This window comes from Pseudophryne corroboree, chromosome 6, assembly GCF_028390025.1.
Source record: "Pseudophryne corroboree isolate aPseCor3 chromosome 6, aPseCor3.hap2, whole genome shotgun sequence".
In the NCBI taxonomy this organism is placed as follows: Eukaryota; Metazoa; Chordata; class Amphibia; order Anura; family Myobatrachidae; genus Pseudophryne; species Pseudophryne corroboree.
In genome coordinates, this window is record NC_086449.1 from 808236071 (window position 1) to 808263686 (window position 27616).

The 27616-nt window shown below is 47.6% G+C and overlaps 1 protein-coding gene across 1 annotated transcript in view; it reads left to right on the forward strand.

Annotated features, from left to right (window-relative positions):
* The window catches only part of MTPN (myotrophin), a 108275-nt gene that overhangs the window by 16019 nt on the left and 64640 nt on the right, over positions 1-27616 (forward strand). The window contains exon 2 of the mRNA XM_063929006.1: positions 23097-23210. Coding sequence (XP_063785076.1) covers positions 23097-23210 — 114 coding nt within the window. The remainder of the gene's footprint in view (positions 1-23096; positions 23211-27616) is intronic.

A 27616-nucleotide genomic window follows, 5' to 3' on the forward strand; every position in this document is an offset into this window, starting at 1 on the left:
TGGTACAGCTGCGTGGCTTCCAGCTGCACAGAGCTCTGTGGACTAATGTTACACTGGGTACCTAAAGACGAAAAGGGGAATGATGTCTAGAAGAGAAGCTCTTTATCTGGGCACTGTAGGTGGGAACTAGGAGAGAGGTCACTGTCACTTGTGTGCAGGTGTCAGATGTGGTTTCACTGAGAGTATACAGAGGAAACTCACTGCAGGTAAGTGGTGCTGACAGTAAGCACCCAAGTGGCTTGTAACATCTGCAATGTGACTCAAAGGGGTCGATTCAATTCGGCAACAGATGAATAGCGCCGGGAATTAGCTCCCGACGCTATTCAATTCAGCTACTAGTTACCCGCAATTGTCGGGAATTCTTCTCTCACCCCCGGGGGGTGAGAGAAGAAAACCGACAAAAGTGCTGCCGCGAGGCTGATTCTGTCGGGAATCGGCATCGCCGCGGTTAGTTAACTCGGAGAATGCCCGTTCTCCTGACAAAACTACCTGTTAAGTCGGCGAAAACGGGCATTCGCCGACTTAACTTTAACTGAATTGAATAGTGTCGGGAGCTAATTCCCTGCGCTATTTATTTATTAGCAGTTTCTTATATAGCGCAGCATATTCCGTTGCGCTTTACAATTAGAACAGTTCTAGAACAAAACTGGGGCAACGACAGACAGAGGTAGGAAGGCCCTGCTCGCAAGCTTACAATCTATAGGGAAATAGGCATTGATATACAAGGATAGATGCAACCTGTTACATAATGGTCCCCAGATTGCTAGGTTCTTAATGGGTTGTATGATATAATCACCCAGCAATGTTGGAAGACAAAATGTGAGTTTATTTATTAGCAGTTTCTTATATAGCGCAGCATATTCGTTGCGCTTTACAATTAGAACAGTTATAGAACAAAACTATTAATCTGTTACCGAATTGAATCGACCCCAAAGCCTATGCAAATAAATGCGACTTGCTGGAATAAAAAAAAGATGCAGATTGCGTTTACGCGCGCTCTGAATTAGGCCCAGTGTGCTCAGGCCACCAGCTCTTGAGTTGGATTGACTCCATAGTAAGGGAAAGATGATGAAATATCATGACATTCTTGTCTCTGGTCTGTCTCCCTTTCTCACCGGACCACTCACCGTTACCGATTTTAGATTTTCTTGAACACCAGTCAGCTGCGTAGAGCTCTGCATACTGTAGGGTACCCACCCCGAGCTGGCATACTGTATGGTACACACCTGAGCTGGCATACTGTAGGGTACACACCCGAGCTGGCATACTGTAGGGTACACACCTGAGCTGGCATACTGTATGGTACACACCTGAACTGGAAACCCTCTCGTTTATAGTACAAGTTTACTCTAGAAAACTCTATTAAAACTGGGTGGTACAAAAATAAACTTAAAAACAAAAAAGAACACACTGTATCATGACTCATGCACATATTAATACAACTTTATTCATTTAAAAATGACAAAATAATTAAAATGTATTCAGTCACATACAGTCCCAAGGTACCCAGCGCCGCCGCCACCCCCCACCCCCCCCCCCCCCCCCCCCCATCTCATCTATCCGACACATAGATTGCCAGGATTCAGCTTGACTCCCCTTTTCTCAGTCAGCCAATCAAGTGCGTGGGGCTTGTTTCAGCCCCACGTCTGATTGGCTGGCCAGTAGAACCCTTAATACAGAGCTACAGCTAGACTATTCATTAAATGTAGTCCATGACGGTCCATCTATAAATAAAGCCTGGCATAGTGTATGGAGATTTGTACCTGGCACAATGCAGAAGCACTAACCTAAAGAGGACTAGAAAAGGTGCGGACAATCTGGTGTAATGTTTCCACACTGTCGTAGCCAGTACAAAGTTGTCTTGGTTTTTCTTTTTTCTTCCACGGGATTAATCCAGCATTCTTTGTTGAACAGATAAATTACCTCTGTCTATCAGGCTGTACATAGCCCCATGAGGAACAGAGTCTCAGATAACAGGACAGATTACACCGTGAGTCACTCTCTCAGCGCTGGGGAAAGGGCATGCATTTGGACCCGTCTTTACACTCATCGGTGATTTCATTAACTCCTAAGAGTGATGCACTACTGATGGCTGTTTACCAGTGAGGCCAGGCCTGTCTACCTGTCCTTTACCGGTCCCTCAGGACTTCTACCTGTTGTGTCTGACATTATAAGGGAGGTATTTTTTTTTTCAGCCTTCCAAAGAGTACCCATAAACAACCAATCAGATTCTAGTATTTGTGGTATAGAATGTACGATATGAAAGCTAGACAACCAATAACATCATTGTGTTGGTACAGAGATTTTTCTGGTCTGAGATCACTCTGGTCATGGGTGGTCTACAGTTTGGTCAAAGTGGGACCTCTAGAACCTAGCACTGTTTATGTGGCCTATATGAGATGTCCTGTCTGTCCTCTTCCAAAGTGAAATTCCTTGCAGGTAGTCTTTAATGCGTCTTAGTTTATGAACGTGTTTGCAACACGAAGTGACATAGTGGACGATATCCTTCTGACGTGGATCGGCGTGGTATATGGTCCACATTGCATATTGTATACCCGCCATTGCACAGCTGTCGTCCCATCTAATGTTCTGCACGTCAGATGGGCTGACAACTAAAGACCACAGCATGCAATTTAATGCACTTTGAGTCCTGTTGGGAGAAAAGTGCTATACAGATGTGGATGTACCAATATATTGCGCTGACGTACAGTATATCATGCAGTGTGTATGGCGGCACAGTATATTGGTACATTGCGCCTGGCTGTTGCTGGGACACACCATTGTTTAGTGTGTACCCAGCGTTAGGTTTGCTAATATGTGCGGCTCTGCAGCCCAGAGTAGAGGTTTCTGTAAATGTGGAACGAATATTCTTTTGTGGATATACTGGATGCATGCGGCAGTATGATTATGGATTGCTTTTTGCGGCCGTCATAATGTAATGTTTTCCCGAGAGTGATCAAAAATGTCAATCCCCCACTACGTCACTGTGTGTAATAGTAACTTTTATTAGTAGTAGTCTGTATTTATGTATGCAGCAATCTAGCTTTGTGTACACTCTGCTAACATCACAGCCTGCTCATAGCTTGTGTGGTTACTACAGATGGGTCCATGTTTATCTTGACCTTTAATAGGAATAACTGAGACTGGGCAGTCAGTCTTAATCCCCTGCTGTATTGTTCTCTGTATTGTATTGCAGCTGAGAACAATAGATGAAGGGCTTATGCTAATAAACCATGGTGTGCCTAGGCACAGAAAACTAGTCAAGATAACTGTGGACCCATCTGTATCTGAGTTTTGTTTCCATGCATTTACTGTGCTGTGTATGCTGCTCCTACACACGTTCGTAACCTAGAGGTGGGAGAGCGGGATAGGTCGACCACTATTGGTCGACGTGGTTACTAGGTCATCATGGAAAAAGGTCAACATGCGTTTTTCACATTTCTTTTAATTTTTTGACCTTTTTCATAATTTACAATCCACAAGGACTACGATTGGGAACGGTAACCTGTGCCAAGCGCAGCGAGGCACCTTGCCCGAAGCATGGCGAGCGATGCGGTGCACTAATTGGGGTTCCCCGTCACTTTGTGCTAAAAAAGACACCAAAAAAAGTTTAAAAAAAAACAACCTAATGACTGTGTTGACCTTGTCACTGTCTACCAATAGTGGTCGACCTAATGCATGTCGACCTTATGACCCCATACCCGGGAGAGCAGCCCAGCAGGGGCAGGCGTTAGTTATAGATGTACTTGTTGGACTCGCCGGTCATAGGGGCTGATTCGTGTTTGTAAGTAAAGCAAATTATCAAGCAACTGGGCAAAAGCTTGTAGCAGTGCAGGTGGGGCAGATGTAACATGTGCAGAGAGATTTTAGATTAGAAATGAGAATCATTGTGTACGTTTTGAAGAACTACAAATGCCAGCAAGCCCCGGCAGCCACACATTGCTTATGTTTTTGCATTTTGCTTAGTCGACTTTGTCTTTAAACTGAACCAGTGAATATTTGGCAGACTCTGAATGAGGCACTAGCGCAGAATGTGCTGAGCTCTGAGGGCCGCAGTGTACATTAAGCGAGTAAGACTTACTGTCTACAATAACAGTGATTGTGTATGTTCCAGCGGGCCCTAAATAAGACATAATAAAGAGAATTGGGGGGGGTTTGGGGATTTAGGTTTATCTGAAATAAATACTTGTCCAAATCCCATTTACTACTTTATTATTTTCCTAAATCCATAAAGAACTTTTTGCTCTGCTCTGCAGATATCCAAAATGAATAGATGGCACGACAAGAGACTCAGTATGTGAGCAGCCAGTCAGAGGGACTAGCCTATGATTAGCTGCTGAAGCATGCTCCTCCAGCCTTGGGCATGGTGGCACTCTTAGGGGGTCATTCAGAGTTGATCGCTCGCTAGCTACTTTTAGCAGCCGTGCAAACGCATAGTCGCCGCCGACGGGGGGGGGGGGGGTAGTAGTGTATTTTCGCTTTGCAAGTGTGCGAACGGCTGTGCAGTGGAGTGGTACAAAAACATTTTTGTGCAAAACAAGACCAGCCCTGTAGTTACTTCTGTGCAATTGCAGCAACGAAGGTCCCGGAATTGACGTCCGATGCCCGCCCTGCAAACGCCTGCATTTTCCCAAACACTCCCAGAAAACGGTCAGTTGACACCCATAAACGCCCTCTTCCTGTCAATCTTCTTGCGATCGGCTGAGCGAATTGATTCTTCGCTAGATCCAGTGCACAGCAGCGATGCTCTTTGTGCCCGTACGGACCGCGCGTGCGCATTGCGACACATGCGCAGTTTTGCCATTTTAAAAAAATATATATTTTTACCTGATCGCTTTGCTGCAAAAAATCGTCAGCGAGCGATCAACTTGGAATGACCCCCTTAGTTCTAACAGCTCCTGTATGCCTAAGATATCCGTGGCTGCCGGGGCGTCTTTGGACTTGAAATTCCACAAGTTTTCCTTATGAACCATCGCCATGGCACTTGCTGCCCAAGGGGGGGGTGCAAAAATCCTAAGGTGCGCAACTCAAAATGTATACATTGCCAGGCTGTCCTCTTACACCTGCCACCCATGCTGCACGAGGTCCTGTATACAATATGACGGCTGTGTGTGTCCCTTTAAAAAAAAAAAAAAAAAAAATTGTTAAATAAGTTTTGTCACCGTAAAACTGTTGCACAGCGAAAATCAGGAAGTCTGGTCACGTAGAGGCGAGTTCATGCTCCGCGGTTACCCATTTAGTGGCAATAAATAAAGAATTAAAGGCCCAAATGTATTAAGCCTTAAAAAGTGACAAAGGGGGAGAGTGATAAAGAGAGATAAAATACCAGCCAATCAGCTTCCTAACCACCATGTAACAGGCTTGTTTGAAAAATGGCAGTCAGGAGCTGATTGGCTGGTACTTAAAGTGTAAGGAGATAATCTCCACCCAAGGCTTAATAAATAGACCCTTTTATCCATCTCCACTTTATCACTTTTTTAAGGCTTAATACATTAAGACCAAAGTGTTTTACAATTGGGAGATGTTGATGCTTTTAATGATCAGATGAGTATCCCTTTCATGTAACTGTTTTTCGCCCCATGTTGTCTTCCTGTGTTCTTGTCCACAAACAGATCTACAAACCGCTCCACCCTCATAACTGCAGAGTTCCCCCTTACGCCTGTGTACCAGTCCTAGCTCCGTAACCGTTTTACACCCCGGCAGTGTTCAGCATTTCCCATTGTTTATATAACCCTGTTAGTGCTCTGTAGTGCATCTCATTTTCTCAGTCAGAACCACATTTCCTCATCGAAGTGCTTCCGTTTATTAAATCTAGGCTGTTAGGTTGTGGCGTCCTGTGTAACAAGACTACTGTGTTGCAGCCTGTACCTTGCTGATATGTGAACCATAAGCTGCGTTGTTTTTCAGCACTGGTTTTTGCCTTTATTCCCCCCTCCACTCTACATTATGGAAATTGCTGTGTAAAATAAAATGACAGTACAATTGCTAACTGACAGGCTCCCATGCCTAAAATGGGGCCCCTGGGGCTCCGCACCACCAACGCCTGATTGCCAGGTGCCGTTTCATGGAGTTGTGTTGGATAGAAATATGATCATGTGACCACTGGGGACACTTTTCTGTTGCAGTCTAATCACTTAATTCCACTGTGCCTTTTTAATTTAATCTAAATTTATAAAAATGTTATTCTGTTCTTTCTCTAACGTCCTAGTGGATGCTGGGACCTCCGTAAGGACCATGGGGAATAGCGGGCTCCGAAGGAGGCTGGGCACTCTAGAAAGATTTAGGACTACCTGGTGTGCACTGGCTCCTCCCACTATGACCCTCCTCCAAGCCTCAGTTAGATTTCGTGCCTGGCCGAAGTTGGATGCACACTAGGGGCTCTCCTGAGCCCTTAGAAAGAAAGTATAGTTTTAGGTTTTTTATTTTCAGTGAGACCTGCTGGCAACAGGCTCACTGCAGCGAGGGACTAAGGGGAGAAGAAGCGAACTCGCCTGCTTGCAGCCGGATTGGGCTTCTTAGGCTACTGGACACCATTAGCTCCAGAGGGATCGACCGCAGGCCAGTCCTTGGTGTTCGGTCCCGGAGCCGCGCCGCCGTCCCCCTTACAGAGCCAGAAGCAAGAAGAGGTCCGGAAAAACGGCAGCAGAAGACATCAGTCTTCACCAAGGTAGCGCACAGCACTGCAGCTGTGCGCCATTGCTCCTCATACACACTTCACACTCCGGTCACTGAGGGTGCAGGGCGCTTGGGGGGGGGGGGGGCGGGCGCCCTGAGCTGCAATAAAAACACCTTGGCTGGCAAAAATACCACAATATATAGCCCTAGAGGCTATATATGTGGTAAATTCCCCTGCCAGAATCCAGAAAAAAGCGGGAGAATAGGCCGCGGAAAAGGGGCGGAGCTATCTCCCTCAGACACACTGGCGCCATTTCTCCTTCACAGATCGCTGGAAGGAAGCTCCCTGGCTCTCCCCTGCAGTCTACACTTCAGAACAGGTAAAAACAGAGAGGGGGGGCACTAAATTTGGGCGCATTACATATATATAATATAAAAGCAGCTATAGGGGACATAACTCAGTTAGTCCCTGCATTATATAGCGCTCTGGTGTGTGCTGGCATACTCTCACTCTGTCCCCCCAAAGGCTTTTGTGGGTCTGTCCTCATTCGGAGCATTCCTTGTGTGTGTGCGGTGTCGGTACGGCTGTGTCGACATGTTTGATGAGGATAATGATGTGGAGGCGGAGCAGATGCCTTTAGAAGGGATGTCACCCCCTGCGGGGCAGACACCTGAGTGGATGAGCTTATGGAAAGTAATGAGTGCACGTATAGACTCCCTATATAAGAAAATAGACGACATGCCAAATGTGGGACAGCCGTCTTCTCAGCTCGTGCCTGCCCAGCGTCGCATGGGTCGTCAGGGGCTTTAAAACGCCCGCTACCACAAGCAGACCCAGATGTCGACACTGATATTGACGCCAGTGTCGACGACGATGAATCTAACCTGATGCCCACTAAGGCCATTCACTGTATGATTGAGGCAATGAAAGAGGTGTTAAACATTTCTGATATAACTACTGGTACCACTAAAAAGGGTATTATGTTTGGAGAGAAAAAACTACCCGTAGTTTCTCTGACGTCCTAGTGGATGCTGGGAACTCCGTAAGGACCATGGGGAATAGCGGCTCCGCAGGAGACTGGGCACAAAAGTAAAAGCTTTAGGACTACCTGGTGTGCACTGGCTCCTCCCCCTATGACCCTCCTCCAAGCCTCAGTTAGATTTTTGTGCCCGAACGAGAAGGGTGCACACTAGGTGGCTCTCCTGAGCTGCTTAGTGAAAAAGTTTAAGTATAGGTTTTTTATTTTCAGTGAGTCCTGCTGGCAACAGGTTCACTGCACCGAGGGACTAAGGGGAGAAGAAGCGAACTCACCTGCGTGCAGAGTGGATTGGGCTTCTTAGGCTACTGGACATTAGCTCCAGAGGTACGATCACAGGCCCAGCCATGGATGGGTCCCAGAGCCGCGCCGCCGGCCCCCTTACAGAGCCAGAGGTCCGGGAAATCGGCGGCAGAAGACGTCCTGTCTTCAATAAGGTAGCGCACAGCACCGCAGCTGTGCGCCATTGCTCTCAGCACACTTCACACTCCGGTCACTGAGGGTGCAGGGCGCTGGGGGGGGGGCGCCCTGAGACACAATAAAAACACCTTAGATGGCGAAAAATACATCACATATAGCTCCTGGGCTATATGGATGCATTTAACCCCTGCCAGTTTCCCTTAAAAAAGCGGGAGAAAGGCCGCCGAGAAGGGGGCGGAGCCTATCTTCTCAGCACACAAGCGCCATTTTCCCTCACAGCTCCGCTGGAAGGACGTCTCCCTGACTCTCCCCTGCAGTCCTGCACTACAGAAACAGGGTAAAACAAGAGAGGGGGGGCACTAATTTGGCAGATTAATCAATACAGCAGCTATATAAGGGAAAAACACTTATATAAGGTTATCCCTGTATATATATATATATATATATATATATATATATATATATATATATATATATATATATCGCTCTGGTGTGTGCTGGCAAACTCTCCCTCTGTCTCCCCAAAGGGCTAGTGGGGTCCTGTCCTCTATCCGAGCATTCCCTGTGTGTGTGCTGTGTGTCGGTACGTTTGTGTCGACATGTATGAGGAGGAAAATGGTATGGAGGCGGAGCAATTGCCTGTAATAGTGATGTCACCCCCTAGGGAGTCGACACCTGACTGGATGGTCTTATGGAAGGAATTACGTGATAGCGTCAGCACTTTACAAAAGACTGTTGACGACATGAGACAGCCGGCAAATCAGTTAGTACCTGTCCAGGCGTCTCGGACACCGTCAGGGGCTCTAAAGCGCCCGTTACCTCAGATGGTCGACACAGACCCAGACACGGATACTGACTCCAGTGTCGATGGTGAGGAAACAAACGTGATTTCCAGTAGGGCCACACGTTACATGATCACGGCAATGAAGGAGGTTTGAACATTTCTGATACTACAAGTACCACAAAAAAGGGTATTATGTGGGGTGTGAAAAAACTACCCGTAGTTTTTCCTGAATCAGATGAATTAAATGAGGTGTGTTGATGAAGCGTGGGTTTCCCCCGATAAAAAACTGCTAATTTCTAAAAAAATTATTGGCATTATACCCTTTCCCGCCAGAGTTTAGGGCGCGTTGGGAAACACCCCCTAGGGTAGATAAGGCGCTCACATGCTTATCAAAACAAGTGGCGTTACCGTCTCCTGATACGGCCGCCCTCAAGGAGCCAGCTGATAGGAAGCTGGAAAATATCCTAAAAAGTATATACACACATACTGGTGTTATACTGCGACCAGCAATCGCCTCAGCCTGGATGTGCAGTGCTGGGGTGGCTTGGTCGGATTCCCTGACTGAAAATATTGATACCCTGGACAGGGACAGTATATTATTGACTATAGAGCATTTAAAGGATGCATTTCTATATATGCGAGATGCACAGAGGGATATTTGCACTCTGGCATCAAGAGTAAGTGCGCTGTCCATTTCTGCCAGAAGAGGGTTATGGACGCGACAGTGGTCAGGTGATGCGGATTCCAAACGGCATATGGAAGTATTGCCGTATAAAGGGGAGTAGTTATTTGGGGTCGGTCTATCGGACCTGGTGGCCACGGCAACGGCTGGGAAATCCACCTTTTTACCCCAGGTCACCTCTCAGCAGAAAGACACCGTCTTTTCAGGCTCAGTCCTTTCGTCCCCATAAGGGCAAGCGGGCAAAAGGCCACTCATTTCTGCCCCGGGGCAGAGGAAGGGGGAAAAAGACTGCAGCAGGCAGCCTCTTCCCAGGAACAGAAGCCCTCCCCCGCTTCTGCCAAGTCCTCAGCATGACGCTGGGGCCTTACAAGCGGACTCAGGTACGGTGGGGGGTCGTCTCAAGAATTTCAGCGCGCAGTGGGCTCACTCGCAAGTGGACCCCTGGATCCTGCAGGTAGTATCTCAGGGGTACAAATTGGAATTCGAGACGTCTCCCCCTCGCCGGTTCCTGAAGTCTGCTTTACCAACGTCTCCCTCCGACAGGGAGGCGGTATTGGAAGCCATTCACAAGCTGTATTCCCAGCAGGTGATAATCAAGGTACCCCTCCTACAACAGGGAAAGGGGTATTATTCCACGCTGTTTGTGGTACCGAAGCCGGACGGCTCGGTGAGACCTATTTTAAATCTGAAATCCTTGAACACTTACATACAAAGGTTCAAATTCAAGATGGAGTCACTCAGAGCAGTGATAGCGAACCTGGAAGAAGGGGACTATATGGTGTCTCTGGACATCAAGGATGCTTACCTCCATGTCCCAATTTGCCCTTCTCACCAAGGGTACCTCAGGTTTGTGGTACAGAACTGTCACTATCCGTTTCAGACGCTGCCGTTTGGATTGTCCACGGCACCCCGGGTCTTTACCAAGGTAATGGCCGAAATGATTCTTCTTCGAAGAAAAGGCGTCTTAATTATCCCTTACTTGGACGATCTCCTGATAAGGGCAAGGTCCAGGGAACAGTTAGAGGTCGGAGTAGCACTATCTCAAGTAGTACTACGACAGCACGGGTGGATTATAAATATTCCAAAATCGCAGCTGATTCTGACGACACGTCTGCTGTTCCTAGGGATGATTCTGGACACAGTCCAGAAAAAGGTGTTTCTCCCGGAGGAGAAAGCCAGGGAGTTATCCGAGCTAGTCAGGAACCTCCTAAAACCAGGCCAAGTGTCAGTGCATCAATGCACAAGGGTCCTGGGAAAAATGGTGGCTTCTTACGAAGCGATTCCATTCGGCAGATTCCACGCAAGATCTTTTCAGTGGGATCTGCTGGACAAATGGTCCGGATCGCATCTTCAGATGCATCAGCGGATAACCCTGTCTCCAAGGACAAGGGTGTCTCTCCTGTGGTGGTTGCAGAGTGCTCATCTTCTAGAGGGCCGCAGTTTCGGCATTCAGGACTGGGTCCTGGTGACCACGGATGCCAGCCTGAGAGGCTGGGGAGCAGTCACACAGGGAAGAAATTTCCAGGGCTTGTGGTCAAGCATGGAAACGTCATTTCACATAAATATCCTGGAACTAAGGGCCATTTACAATGCCCTAAGTCAAGCAAGGCCTCTGCTTCAGGGTCAGCCGGTGTTGATCCAGTCGGACAACATCACGGCAGTCGCCCACGTAAACAGACAGGGCGGCACAAGAAGCAGGAGGGCAATGGCAGAAGTTGCAAGGATTCTTCGCTGGGCGGAAAATCATGTGATAGCACTGTCAGCAGTGTTCATTCCGGGAGTGGACAACTGGGAAGCAGACTTCCTCAGCAGACACGACCTCCACCCGGGGGAGTGGGGACTTCACCCAGAAGTCTTCCACATGATTGTGAACCGTTGGGAAAAACCAAAGGTGGACATGATGGCGTCCCGCCTCAACAAAAAGCTAGACAGATATTGCGCCAGGTCAAGGGACCCTCAGGCAATAGCTGTGGACGCTCTGGTAACACCGTGGGTGTACCAGTCAGTGTATGTGTTCCCTCCTCTGCCTCTCATACCCAAGGTACTGAGAATCATAAGAAGGAGAGGAGTAAGGACTATACTCGTGGCTCCGGATTGGCCAAGAAGGACTTGGTACCCGGAACTTCAAGAGATGCTCACGGAGGACCCGTGGCCTCTACCTCTAAGAAAGGACCTGCTCCAGCAGGGACCCTGTCTGTTCCAAGACTTACCGCGGCTGCGTTTGACGGCATGGCGGTTGAACGCCGGATCCTGAAGGAAAAAGGCATTCCGGATGAAGTCATCCCTACCCTGATCAAAGCCAGGAAGGATGTAACCGTGCAACATTATCACCGTATTTGGCGTAAATATGTTGCGTGGTGTGAGGCCAGGAAGGCCCCTACAGAGGAATTTCAACTGGGTCGTTTCCTGCATTTCCTGCAAACAGGACTGTCTATGGCAGGCATTCCCAACCGCGGTCCTCAAGGCACACCAACAGTGCAGGTTTTAGTGATATCCAGGCTTCAGCACAGATGGTTAAATCAAAGTAACTGAGGTACTAATTAAGTCACCTGTGTTCAAGCCTGGATATCACTAAAACCAGGACTGTTAGTGTGCCTTGAGGACCGAGGTTGGGAAACACTGGTCTATGGGCCTAAAATTAGGGTCCATTAAGGTTCAAATTTCGGCCCTGTCGATTTTCTTCCAGAAAGAACTGGCTTCAGTTCCTGAAGTTCAGACGTTTGTCAAGGGGGTACTGCATATACAGCCTCCTTTTGTGCCTCCAGTGGCACCTTGGGATCTCAATGTAGTTTTGGGGTTCCTAAAATCACATTGGTTTGAACCACTCACCACTGTGGACTTAAAATATCTCACATGGAAAGTGGTAATGCTGTTAGCCCTGGCTTCAGCCAGGCGTGTCTCAGAATTGGCGGCTTTATCATATAAAAGCCCTTACCTAATTTTTCATACGGACAGGGCAGAATTGAGGACTCGTCCTCAATTTCTCCCTAAGGTGGTTTCAGCGTTTCACTTGAACCAGCCTATTGTGGTACCTGCGGCTACTAGGGACTTGGAGGACTCCAAGTTGCTGGACGTAGTCAGGGCCCTGAAAATATGTTTCCAGGACGGCTGGAGTCAGAAAATCTGACTCGCTGTTTATCCTGTATGCACCCAACAAGCTGGGTGCTCCTGCTTCTAAGCAGACTATTGCTCGTTGGATTTGTAGTACAATTCAGCTTGCACATTCTGTGGCAGGCCTGCCACAGCCAAAATCTGTAAAAGCCCATTCCACAAGGAAGGTGGGCTCATCTTGGGCGGCTGCCCGAGGGGTCTCGGCTTTACAACTTTGCCGAGCAGCTACTTGGTCAGGGGCAAACACGTTTGCTAAATTCTACAAATTTGATACCCTGGCTGAGGAGGACCTGGAGTTCTCTCATTCGGTGCTGCAGAGTCATCCGCACTCTCCCGCCCGTTTGGGAGCTTTGGTATAATCCCCATGGTCCTTACGGAGTTCCCAGCATCCACTAGGACGTCAGAGAAAATAAGAATTTACTTACCGATAATTCTATTTCTCGTAGTCCGTAGTGGATGCTGGGCGCCCATCCCAAGTGCGGATTGTCTGCAATACTTGTACATAGTTATTGTTACAAAAATCAGGTTATTATTGTTGTGAGCCATCTTTCAGAGGCTCCTCTGTTATCATGCTGTTAACTGGGTTCAGATCACAGGTTATACGGTGTGATTGGTGTGGCTGGTATGAGTCTTACCCGGGATTCAAAATCCTTCCTTATTGTGTACGCTCGTCCGGGCACAGTATCCTAACTGAGGCTTGGAGGAGGGTCATAGGGGGAGGAGCCAGTGCACACCAGGTAGTCCTAAAGCTTTTACTTTTGTGCCCAGTCTCCTGCGGAGCCGCTATTCCCCATGGTCCTTACGGAGTTCCCAGCATCCACTACGGACTACGAGAAATAGAATTATCGGTAAGTAAATTCTTATTTTTTCCCCCATCAGATGAATTAAATGAAGTGTGTGAAGAAGCGTGGGCTTTCCGTAATAAAAAATTGGTAATTCCTAAGAAGGTACTAATGGCGTTCCATTTCCCGCCAGAGGATAGGTCACGTTGGGAAACACCCCCTAGAGTGGATAAAGCGCTCACACGTTTGTCTAAAAAAGTGGCACTACCGTCTCAGGATACGGCCGCCCTCAAGGAACCTGCTGATAGAAAGCAGGAGGCGATACTGAAGTCTGTATATACACACACAGGCATTATACTTAGGCCAGCTATTGCGTCAGCTTGGATGTGCAGTGCTGCCGCTGCTTGGTCAGATAAACTGTCAGAAAATATTGACACATTAGACAGAGACACGATCCTGTTAACCATAGACCATATAAAAGATTCAGTCTTATATATGAGAGATGCACAGAGGGAAATCTGCCGACTGGCATCTAAAGTAAGTGCATTGTCCATTTCTGCTAGGAGAGGCTTATGGACTCGCCAGTGGACAGGAGATGCAGATTCTAAAAAGCACATGGAAGTGTTGCCTTATAAGGGTGAGGAATTATTTGGGGATGGTCTCTCGGACCTAGTTTCCACAGCAACGTCTGGGAAGTCAGCATTTTTACCCCATGTCCCCTCACAGCCTAAGAAGGCGCCGTTTTATCAGGTTCAGTCCTTTCGGACCCAGAAAAACAGGCGTGGAAATGGCGGGTCTTTTCTGTCTAGAGGCAGAGGTAGGGGAAAAAGGCTGCAACAAACAGCAGGTTCCCAGGAGCAAAAGTCCTCCCCCGCTTCTTCTTCCAAGTCCGCCGCATGACGGTGGGGCTCCACAGGCGGAGCCAGGTACGGTGGGGGGTCGCCTCAAATATTTCAGCGATCAGTGGGTTCGCTCACAGGTGGATCCCTGGATCCTGCAAATAGTACCTCAGGGGTACAAGCTGGAATTCGAGGCGTCCCCACCCCACCGGTTCCTAAAATCTGCCTTGCCAATTGCTCCCTCAGACAGGGAGGCGGTGCTAACGGCAATTCACAAGCTGTATTCTCAGCAGGTGATAATCAAGGTACCCCTACTTCAACAAGGCCGGGGTTATTATTCCACACTATTTGTGGTACCGAAACCTGACGGTTCGGTGAGACCCATTCTAAATTTGAAGTCCTTGAACACATACATAAAGAAATTCAAGTTCAAGATGGAATCGCTCAGGGCGGTTATTGCAAGCCTGGACGAGGGGGATTACATGGTATCCCTGGACATCAAGGATGCTTACTTGCATGTCCCCATTTACCATCCTCACCAGGAGTACCTCAGATTTGTGGTACAGGATTGCCATTACCAATTCCAGACGCTGCCGTTTGGACTGTCCACGGCACCGAGGGTATTTACCAAGGTTATGGCGGAAATGATGATACTCCTTCGAAGAAAGGGAGTTTTAATTATCCCGTACTTGGACGATCTCCTAATAAAAGCGAGGTCCAAGGAACAGTTGTTGGTGGGAGTAGCACTATCTCAGGAGGTGCTGCACCAGCACGGCTGGATTCTGAATATCCCAAAGTCACAGCTGGTTCCGACGACACGGCTACTGTTCCTGGGTATGATTCTGGATACAGTCCAGAAAAAGGTGTTTCTCCCGGAGGAGAAAGCCAGGGAGTTGTCATCTCTAGTCAGAGACCTCCTGAAACCAAAACAGGTATCAGTGCATCACTGCACGCGGGTCCTGGGAAAGATGGTGGCTTCTTACGAAGCAATTCCCTTCGGCAGGTTCCATGCCAGAATCTTTCAGTGGGACCTGTTGGACCAGTGGTCCGGATCGCATCTTCAGATGCATCGCTTGATAACCCTGTCTCCAAGAACAAGGGTGTCGCTACTGTGGTGGCTGCAGAGTGCCCATCTTCTAGAGGGCCGCAGGTTCGGCATACAGGACTGGGTCCTGGTGACCACGGATGCCAGCCTTCGAGACTGGGGGGCAGTCACACAGGGAAGAAATTTCCAAGGACTATGGTCGAGTCAGGAGACTTCCCTTCACATAAATATTCTGGAATTAAGGGCCATCTACAATGCCCTAAGTCAAGCAAAATCCCTGCTCCTACACCAGCCGGTGCTGATCCAGTCAGACAACATCACGGCAGTCGCCCATGTAAATCGACAGGGCGGCACAAGAAGCAGGATGGCGATGGCGGAAGCCACAAGAATTCTCCGATGGGCGGAGAATCATGTACTAGCACTGTCAGCAGTGTTCATTCCGGGGGTGGACAACTGGGAAGCAGACTTCCTCAGCAGACACGACCTACACCCGGGAGAGTGGGGACTTCATCCAGAAGTCTTCCAGATGCTGGTAAACCGTTGGGAAAAACCACAGGTGGACATGATGGCGTCCCGCCTCAACAAAAAGTTAAAAAGATATTGCGCCAGGTCAAGGGACCCTCAGGCGATAGCTGTGGACGCTCTAGTGACACCGTGGGTGTACCAGTCGGTTTATGTGTTCCCTCCTCTGCCTCTCATACCAAAGGTATTGAGAATTATAAGAAAGCGAGGAGTAAACACCATTCTCGTGGTTCCGGATTGGCCAAGACGAGCGTGGTACCCGAAACTTCAAGAGATGCTCTCAGAGGACCCGTGGCCTCTACCGCTCAGACAGGACCTGCTACAACAGGGGCCCTGTCTGTTCCAAGACTTACCGCGGCTGCGTTTGACGGCATGGCGGTTGAACACCGGATCCTGAAGGAAAAGGGTATTCCGGAAGAAGTCATTCCTACGCTTATTAAGGCCAGGAAAGATGTTACGGCAAAGCATTATCACCGCATATGGCGGAAATATGTTGCATGGTGCGAGGCCAAAAAGGCCCCAACAGAGGAATTTCAACTAGGTCGATTTCTGCATTTCCTGCAAGCAGGAGTGAATATGGGCCTAAAACTAGGCTCCATTAAAGTACAGATCTCGGCTCTGTCGATTTTTTTTTCTTTCAAAAAGAACTAGCTTCAGTACCTGAAGTTCAGACATTTGTGAAAGGAGTGCTGCATATTCTGCCCCCATTTGTGCCTCCTGTGGCACTTTGGGATCTCAACGTGATGTTGAGTTTCTTAAAATCACATTGGTTTGAGCCACTAAAAACCGTGGATCTGAAATATCTCACGTGGAAAGTGGTCATGTTATTGGCCTTGGCTTCAGCCAGGCGAGTGTCAGAATTGGCGGCTTTATCATGTAAAAGCCCTTATCTGATTTTCCATATGGATAGGGCAGAATTGAGGACTCGTCCCCAGTTTCTCCCTAAGGTGGTGTCAGCGTTTCACCTGAACCAGCCTATTGTGGTGCCTGCGGCTACTAAGGACTTGGAGGACTCCAAGTTGCTGGACGTTGTCAGGGCCCTGAAAATATGTTTCCAGGACGGCTGGAGTCAGAAAATCTGACTCGCGGTTTATCCTGTATGCACCCAACAAGCTGGGTGCTCCTGCTTCTAAGCAGTCTATTGCTCGCTGGATTTGTAGTACAATACAGCTTGCACATTCTGTGGCAGGCATGCCACAGCCAAAATCTGTAAATGCCCATTCCACAAGGAAGGTGGGCTCATCTTGGGCGGCTGCCTGAGGGGTCTCGGCTTTACAACTTTGCCGAGCAGCTACTTGGTCAGGGGCAAACACGTTTGCAAAATTCTACAAATTTGATACCCTGGCTGAGGAGGACCTGGAGTTCTCTCATTCGGTGCTACTGAGTCATCCGCACTCTCCCGCCCGTTTGGGAGCTTTGGTATAATCCCCATGGTCCTTACGGAGTTCCCAGCATCCACTAGGACGTTAGAGAAAATAAGAATTTACTCACCGGTAATTCTATTTCTCGTAGTCCGTAGTGGATGCTGGGCGCCCATCCCAAGTGCGGATTGTCTGCAATACTTGTAAATAGTTATTGTTAACTAAAGGGTTATTGTTGAGCCATCTGTTGAGAGGCTCAGTTGTTTTCATACTGTCAAACTGGATATAGTATCACGAGTTGTACGGTGTGATTGGTGTGGCTGGTAAGAGTCTTACTCGGGATTCTAAATCCTTCCTTATTATGTCTGCTCGTCCGGGCACGGTGTCCTAACTGAGGCTTGGAGGAGGGTCATAGTGGGAGGAGCCAGTGCACACCAGGTAGTCTAAGATCTTTCTAGAGTGCCCAGCCTCCTTCGGAGCCCGCTATTCCCCATGGTCCTTACGGAGTTCCCAGCATCCACTACGGACTACGAGAAATAGAATTACCGGTGAGTAAATTCTTATTTTTTAGCATTCGGGATTAGCAGATTTTATTCTAAACTTTATAACCCTAGCTCTAGGCTTTAACCTTGTTTTCTCTATATTCTGTATCTGCACACTTGCAATTACCCCTAACCTAGATAAAATGACTAAAACAGAGTCAGGGGCACTTTAAGAGAGGAGGGGGCCCGTGTGCAGCCTCCTCCGTTCAGGCCCCCTCCACTCTGCCGGCAGCACTGAGAGTCTGAGCACTAGAGGGCTCAGACTCTACAGTGCATGCGTAGATCTCCTGGAAAATGGTGCGGCGGCCATTTTCCCTGAGACTTCTCTACTGCACATGCGCAGAACTCAGTGAAAATGGCACAGCGGTCATTTTCACAGTTTTAACAGCGCTGCGGATGCCAGTGCTGGACTCCGTAGGGGTGAGTATTTTAAAAATGGGTGCAGCGTGTGCGGTGGGGGGCCCCCTCTGGACTCAGGGGCCGGTGTGCACCACACACACTGCACCCATTATAGAAATGGCAGTGAACAGAGTATATCTGAGACATATTTAGAGCCTTATTCAGCAAACAGAAAAAGTTAGTAATTAGGCATAACCATGTGCAGTGCAGGGGGGGCAGATGTAACATGTGCAGAGAGTTAGATTTGGGTGGGGTGTGTTCAAACTGTAAAGCAGGCAGTATTTACCATGCACAGAAACCATATAACCCACCCAAATCTAACTCTCTGCACATGTTACATCTGCCCCAGCGGCAGTGCACATGGTTTTGGCCAACTGCTAACTTTTTTTTCGGTTTGCTAACCTGAATAATCTCCGTAGTCCACATATTGTTGCTTACAAGTGACAGGTCAGAGTCTGGATGCTCCAATTGAAAAGAAACCTGGCTATATATTTTACAGAAAAGTGCGTGGAGACAGCATGCTTATAATTTTGGGCATATATTTTATTCTTGTTTACATCTGAAAATCCCGTCACCACTTCTGCTTTTTAGATAATAAAGTCCAAACATTAAAATGCTATTTATTTTTTACTGGCATGACTATTGGAGTTGCAAAGTTTTCGGTACAGTAAATAGGATTCCTCAGCACTTCTACAGTCCACAGAAACCGGCAGCCTCTCTCCTCCTTAAACTGCAGTTTCTATAGATTTCACCAGGTCAGCTTCCTCTTTCTCAACCCCCCCCTTCCCTATACACGTTCTCCGTCCTGGCGTGCAGATTACAGTAAAATGTTAACTTTTAACAGTACTGTTTATGGTGCTGGGAATGTTGCAGCTCTGTTCCAAATAGCCAATATTTCCATTCCAGTCCGTGAAGTGTCAGTTTTGTGGTTTAGCATAGGGGATTATTGCAATTCTTTTTTTGTATTTTATAGGTACCTTTTAAATCCTTTCTGTGTTCTGTTCAGGTGCCTGGCAAAGGGTCTTGCACTTTAAAATAACAAACCTGTAGCAGTTCCCTTGATGTTTCAGCGGTTACAAGTTACGTCCTGTCATTGGCGGTCTTCTCCATGCATTAGTTGAGACGATTGCATATGATTACAGTTGTTGTGTTAAGCTGGGTACACACTTGTTCGATCCCCGCTGATCGGGTAAAATGTATCCAGCTGTGACCTCCTGTGAGGTGGGAGGGGGAGGGGGGGGGGTCGTTGAAAGTGGCTCCACTATGGGGATTGGGAGGTTGCATGTGCAGCACATAATCTGGAGAACGGCCGACAATTGTATAGGTGTGTATCCAGCTTTAGATACTGTTGCCCCCTTGGTTATGTTTACAATGGGTTTCCAAGGTTCAATGCGACATTTGTTACACCGCGTTGCTGACCAAGAGGCTGGAATATGTTTTTTTTTTTTTTTGCGAGGCATGAATGAAAACCTATAGTGGGTATTCAATTAACGGTGAAAGCGTGTTATCATGGTAAAAAGATACAGAATTACCGGGAATTGAATTGTGGTAAATTTGCCACAGCGCCTATTCAGTTGTCTGCATAAACTGTTTTGCTGTAATTTTACCGCTAATTTCAATTCACCAACTCTGAGCAGGTGACAAACTTGGGGAAAATCCCTTTTTTAAGTTAAAAATTACAGGATTTGTTTCTGAACCCCTAGGACAACCCCCTGAGTGACTAATTCTGCTTTCAGATCGCAAATGCCGGATCCCACCCGGTAAGAGAAACGTGTCCTTACCGGGTGGGATCCGGCATTTGCGCTCCTTTGCTGGCTTTCCGACCCGGCAATATACCGGGTCGGTTGCCATAGCAGCGGGGGGCGCGGGTGGAGGCGGCGCTAGGAGATGAGCTCATCTCCTGCTGCGCCTCTCCCTATGCTGTGAATGGGAGCCGTGTCGCATCGGAACGGCTCCCATTCACACTGCACCTGACCCGGTATTCAACCCGGTAATAACCCTTCTTTTTTTACCGGGTTGAATTACCGGGTCAGGCGACCCGCTAATCAGCAAAGGAGCTTTCACATCGCACACTGACCCTTTTCGACGCGGCAGTATGCCGTGTTGATACCGGGTTATTTGTGCGATGTGAAAGGGGTATGATTAGGCACTTAGAAGTTTTTAATTGACCAATGACGTCATTTTTGGGGTGAAAAAGTTCAAAATGATGGAAGTTGGGGTACAAGGTATGGGACAGGTATATTGGGGTGCTTTTGAGTGGGACAGGTGTTTTTAGACTTGCAGGTGGGAGTAATCGGTCTGTTTCCATTTTTTATTTTATTTTTTCATTTTAAAGTCCCCTAAAATGACCCAATATATACTTACCTGTTTTTAAGCATTCCAAATTTAATTGTAGCACTTATTTTGCTGAAATAACATTTTTCTTTCTATCTTATTTATTTATTTCCATTTTTATTTTAAGTACCAGAGATATGTTTATTATAACCAATAATAAACTTCTATACTGTTATCCAAAGTTAGTTTTTTGGGGGGTACAGACAGATTTACCCACTTTTCGCTTTTGGCACCAATTTTCGCAGCAATCCCAGTTTTGCTAATTTGCATTTGAATAGGGTGAATTGTGGGAGCACACATACCTGTGAAAAGTCAGTTTTTGCTGCAAAAATGGCTATCGCAGTAAATTGCTGCGATTTTGCTGCTAATTGAATACCTCCCATAGTAGTTGTTTATGCTAAAAACTCTGAGACCTAAAAATGGCAGTCAGTTGAAATTAAAGCTGGGTTCACAACTAACCGTACATAACATTGCCGTACACACTACACGATGCTTCGCACAGTGACGCAATGTATTGTTGCATGCTTCAGGTAACTATGCCGCTCTGTCCTTGGAATCCTCTCATTGGACGCGCAGAGCATCCAGCGGGACAATGCAGTAACGTTCAGATTGGTTGGTGGAAAGTACCAATGTTGCATGATATATATTGTGTAGTGTGTACCCAGCTTAACTCGTTTGTACGACTATGGTTTGTGGTCTTGTGACTTCCCCCTGCTAAGCTGAGGAATGCTGCGGAGTGTAATGCTTGAGTCTCTGGGGTCATTCAGAGTTGCTCGCTGCTGTTTTTCGCAGCGAACAGGTTACTGTTGTGCATGCACCGCAATGCGCAGGCGCGTCATACAGGTACATAGAGGATCGGTGCTGGGCGATGGATTTAGCGAAGATTCCATTCGCACAGCTGATCGCAAGGAGATTGACAGGAAGAGGGCGTTTTCAGGTAGTGTTTGGAAAAACGCAGGCGTGTCCAAGCGTTTGCAGGGCGGGTGTCTGACGTCAATTCCTGGACCAAAAAGACTGAAGTGATCGCAGTGGCTGAGTAAGTTCAGAGCTACTCAGAAACTGCAAAAAACGTCTTCGTACCGCTAGGCTGCACACGCGTTCGCACACTTGCAAAGCGAAAATACACTCCCCCGTGGGCAGAGACTATGCGTTTGCACGGCTGCTAAAAGTACCTAGCGAGCGATCAACTCGGAATGACCCCCTCTGCCTTTTAGGAACTGCAGTGCTCCCGGAGTGACAAGGAAGTGTTTATATCAGAGCTGGGTTTTTCTTGCCCCTTACTTTCTGTAGGACAGCTATTATTATAGTTCACCGTTGGCTCCTTCATTGATTTTGTCTCTTCTTGGGCTGGCCACATTCCTGCATTCATATTGGTAATTATGTACAGTACCAGGCAAAAGTTTGGACGCCCCTTCTCATTCAATGGTTTTTATTTATTTTAATTATTTTCTACATTTGTAGATTAATACTGAAGACCTCAAAACTATGAAAACACATATGGAGTTATGTTGTAAACAAAAAAGTGTTAAAGAAATCCAAAATGTTTTATATTTTAGATTCCTCAAAGTAGCCCCCTTTTGCTTTGACAGCTTTGCACACTCTTGGCTTTCTCACAATCGGCTTCATGCGGTAGTCTCCTGGAATGGTTTTGAATGAACAGGTGTGCCTTGTCTTCTTAATGTGTTTGAGATCATCCGTTGTGTTGTGCAGAGGTAGGGTTAGTACACAGTGGACACCCCTGTTTGACTACTGTTGTAATCCACAACTGTGTTACCATCGGGTCAATTCCATTACATGTATCTTGTGTCGCATATTCCAGCAGGAAGTGCATGTGATGTGCAGTGTGTGTGTTTTGCTGTACGTTTGGTAGCCCCTCATCGTGAATTTTCCTGCTCGCCCCAGTGGGTCTGTAAGTTTAAAATGCATGACTTAGGTGTGCCGGTGCTGTATGCGCCCATTAGGGGTGCCGGTGCTGTCTGCGCCCATTCCAATGGCATGTAGCTTGCATTGCTTCTATACAACATTTAATTGGATTGCGTCCCCCCTATTTGTTTCAGTGAACATTTCTTAAAAAATAAAGCTAATTTGAAGCTGCAGAAAATCTTCTAAGTGCATGCGGCCGCTGCGAGGGAAGTGGCGCGGTTGTGTGGGACATCATTTAAAATCCTCCAGTCTCTGTGTTTATCTCTCCCCACACAGCCTCTTGTCCTGTGCTGGCTATGGGTGAGCGCCCTTTGTTTGCTCAGGATGCAAGCACGGGCCAAGGGTGATAACTGCACAGAATACAAGCCGCCGTTTCATACGCGATGCAAATTCTGCTCTTCTGCTAGTAATTGGGACTTTTATATTAAAAGGAGAGAGAGCGTCTGAAGCGAACCGTAAAACGCATTGTATTACGTCATAGCCCGGATTTGTATGGGGAAGGGGGTCTGATTCATAGATTCATACCATTTTCTCTTCTGCACCAGGTTGTTGATAATCTGACGTAAGACTCGATAAATGTGTGAGATTGTTTAATCAAGTTTTTCAGTTCAGCAGCATAAGTTTCCCTGTGTGAAAGATTATCCATTGACGGCCTATATGACTATATACATTTATTTCTATTTTTTTTTTATACAATTAGGGCGCGGATGTCAATCGGATGCTGGAGGGGGGTCGGAAACCTCTACATTACGCAGCAGACTGCGGACAGGATGAAATAGTGGAATTCCTTCTGGGAAAAGGAGCAGATATTAATGTATGTCATATCTAATGTTATATTTTCTATTGTCCAATGCAGAGTCTTATTGCAGATGCTAATGAACAAGACCCCCCTTCCCCCCCAACACTTACAGTATACTGTACCTGGAAGGAATTGTTAAGGACTACTGAATCTAGGTTACTGTGCTTTGCTACATGAAAGCTAAATGTGAGGTTGAAAAGCCTTGTCTCAGGATCATCTCTTGGGCTAAGCTGTCAATCACTGCCCTGTGAGTTTCGGGTTTTTATTTCTATATATGCTCTCCCACAATGACTTACACGCCTGCATTTGCGTGAACTCTGCCAGGCCTCAAAGGGTAACATAACTGACAGGTCTTCTTTGCGGCTGTTCAGCAACCAGGATCTTTAGTCCACATGCAGGTCAATAAAGGTGAGATCTCCAAGGGTTCAGCCTTCTAGTTGGGTACTTTTTCACTGCAGCCCAGGCACCTGTGAGGTCTGCATTGGCTGAAGGCGAGGTCAGAACCCTTCTGCCGTCTGAGATCTGGCGAACGTGTCGGGAGCTACCTGGTGATAATTGAACATTCATGTAAGTTTACTGTTCTCTCCCAAGTCCAGTGTTCTAAAGCTCTGATCTCCATTTATACGGGACTTGTAATAGCTGCGCACATTGCGGATGCTGCTAGACCAACAGACTTTGCCAGGTATTGGAACTTTTAAATAGAAATTGAGGACCATCCCCCAGTCTAAGGAATAGACCATGGCATGTTCCACATTTTGTTTAAATCTCTGTGCTTAATATTTGTAGCAAATGACTGCGGTGAAGCTCGGTCTTTGTTGATGCATTCCTGCTATCCAAGGGAAAGGGTGCAAAATCGGGAACAGTCCCTAGAACGTCTCTATACATAACTTTTCCTGTACTGCAATAATATCGTCATCAATGCTAAACTACCATGTGAAAATTTAACATGGGTAGAGAACGACGGTGTTTAAAAACAGAAAAAATAGATAAAACTGAGGCAAAATCCCATTTTTCTCTGACGTCCTAGTGGATGCTGGGACTTCCGTAAGGACCATGGGGAATAGCGGCTCCGCAGGAGACTGGGCACAAAAAGTAAAAGCTTTAGACTAGCTGGTGTGCACTGGCTCCTCCCCCTATGACCCTCCTCCAAGCCTCAGTTAGATTTTTGTGCCCGAACGAGAAGGGTGCATGCTAGGTGGCTCTCCTGAGCTGCTTAGAAGTAAAAGTTTAAATAGGTTTTTTATTTTCAGTGAGTCCTGCTGGCAACAGGCTCACTGCATCGTGGGACTAAGGGGAGAAGAAGCGAACTCACCTGCGTGCAGAGTGGATTGGGCTTCTTGGCTACTGGACATTAGCTCCAGAGGGACGATCACAGGTTCAGCCTGGATGGGTCCCGGAGCCGCGCCGCCGGCCCCCTTACAGAGCCAGAAGAGCGAAGAGGTCCGGAGAAATCGGCGGCAGAAGACGTCCTGTCTTCAGATAAGGTAGCGCACAGCACTGCAGCTGTGCGCCATTGCTCTCAGCACACTTCACACTCCGGTCACTGAGGGTGCAGGGCGCTGGGGGGGAGCGCCCTGAGACGCAATAAAACATGTTTAAACCTTATATGGCTAAAGAAATACATCACATATAGCTCCTGGGCTATATGGATGCATTTCACCCCTGCCAGTTTTCCTAAAAAAAGCGGGAGAAAAGGCTGCCGTGAAGGGGGCGGAGCCTATCTCCTCAGCACACAAGCGCCATTTTCCCTCACAGTTCCGCTGGAAGGAAGGCTCCCAGACTCTCCCCTGCAGTCCTGCTACAGAATCAGGGTAAAACAAGAGAGGGGGGGCACTATTGGCAGCTAATATAAAACAGCAGCTATAAAGGGAGTAACACTTGCATAAGGTTATCCCTGTATATATATATATATATATATATATATAATATATATATAGCGCTCTGGTGTGTGCTGGCAAACTCTCCCTCTGTCTCCCCAAAGGGCTCGTGGGGTCCTGTCCTCTTTCAGAGCATTCCCTGTGTGTGTGCTGGGTGTCGGTACGATTGTGTCGACATGTATGAGGAGGAAAATGATGTGGAAGCAGAGCAATTGCCTGTGTTAGTGATGTCACCCCCTAGGGAGTCGACACCTGACTGGATGGTCGTGTTTAAAGAATTACGTGACAGTGTCAGCACTTTGCAAAAAACTGTTGACATGAGACAGCCGGCAAATCAATTAGTGCCTGTTCAGGCGTCTCAGACACCGTCGGGGGCGCTAAAACGCCCGTTACCTCAGATGGTCGACACAGACCCAGACACGGATACTGAATCCAGTGTCGACGGTGAGGAGACAAACGTAATGTCCAGTAGGGCCACACGTTACATGATCACGGCAATGAAGGAGGCATTGAATATTTCTGACACTACAAGTACCACAAAAAAGGGTATTATGTGGGGTGTGAAAAAACTACCAGTAGTTTTTCCTGAATCGGATGAATTAAATGAGGTGTGTGATAAAGCGTGGTTTTCCCCCGATAAAAAACTGCTGATTTCTAATAAATTATTGGCACTATACCCTTTCCCGCCAGAGGTTAGGGCACGTTGGGAAACACCCCCTAGGGTAGATAAGGCGCTCACACGCTTATCAAAACAAGTGGCGTTACCGTCTCCCGATACGGCCGCCCTTAAGGAACCAGCTGATAGAAGGCTGGAAAATATCCTAAAAGGTATATACACACATACTGGTGTTATACTGCGACCAGCAATCGCCTCAGCCTGGATGTGCAGTGCTGGAGTGGCTTGGTCGGATTCCCTGACTGAAAATATTGATACCCTGGATAGGGACAGTATATTATTAACTATAGAGCATTTAAAGGATGCATTACTATATATGCGAGATGCACAGAGGGATATTTGCACCCTGGCATCTAGAGTGAGTGCGATGTCCATTTCTGCCAGATGCCCCGGGGCAGAGGAAGGGGAAAAAGACTGCACCAGGCAGCCTCTTCCCAGGAGCAGAAGCCCTCCCCCGCTTCTGCCAAGTCTTCAGCATGACGCTGGGGCCTTACAAGCGGACTCAGGCACGGTGGGGGGCCGTCTCAAGAATTTCAGCGCGCAGTGGGCTCACTCGCAAGTGGACCCCTGGATCCTGCAGGTAGTATCACAGGGGTACAAATTGGAATTCGAGACGTCTCCCCCTCGCCGGTTCCTGAAGTCTGCTCTACCAACGTCTCCCTCCGACAGGGAGGCTGTAGTGGAAGCTATTCACAAGCTGTATTCCCAGCAGGTGATAATCAAGGTACCCCTCCTACAACAGGGAAAGGGGTATTATTCCACGCTGTTTGTGGTACCGAAGCCGGACGGCTCGGTGAGACCTATTTTAAATCTGAAATCCTTGAACACTTACATACAAAGGTTCAAATTCAAGATGGAGTCACTCAGAGCAGTGATAGCGAACCTGGAAGAAGGGGACTATATGGTGTCTCTGGACATCAAGGATGCTTACCTCCATGTCCCAATTTGCCCTTCTCACCAAGGGTACCTCAGGTTTGTGGTACAGAACTGTCACTATCCGTTTCAGACGCTGCCGTTTGGATTGTCCACGGCACCCCGGGTCTTTACCAAGGTAATGGCCGAAATGATTCTTCTTCGAAGAAAAGGCGTCTTAATTATCCCTTACTTGGACGATCTCCTGATAAGGGCAAGGTCCAGGGAACAGTTAGAGGTCGGAGTAGCACTATCTCAAGTAGTACTACGACAGCACGGGTGGATTATAAATATTCCAAAATCGCAGCTGATTCTGACGACACGTCTGCTGTTCCTAGGGATGATTCTGGACACAGTCCAGAAAAAGGTGTTTCTCCCGGAGGAGAAAGCTGGAAAATATCCTAAAAAGTATATACACACATACTGGTGTTATACTGCGACCAGCAATCGCCTCAGCCTGGATGTGCAGTGCTGGGGTGGCTTGGTCGGATTCCCTGACTGAAAATATTGATACCCTGGACAGGGACAGTATATTATTGACTATAGAGCATTTAAAGGATGCATTTCTATATATGCGAGATGCACAGAGGGATATTTGCACTCTGGCATCAAGAGTAAGTGCGCTGTCCATTTCTGCCAGAAGAGGGTTATGGACGCGACAGTGGTCAGGTGATGCGGATTCCAAACGGCATATGGAAGTATTGCCGTATAAAGGGGAGTAGTTATTTGGGGTCGGTCTATCGGACCTGGTGGCAACGGCTGGGAAATCCACCTTTTTACCCCAGGTCACCTCTCAGCAGAAAGACACCGTCTTTTCAGGCTCAGTCCTTTCGTCCCCATAAGGGCAAGCGGGCAAAAGGCCACTCATTTCTGCCCCGGGGCAGAGGAAGGGGAAAAAGACTGCAGCAGGCAGCCTCTTCCCAGGAACAGAAGCCCTCCCCCGCTTCTGCCAAGTC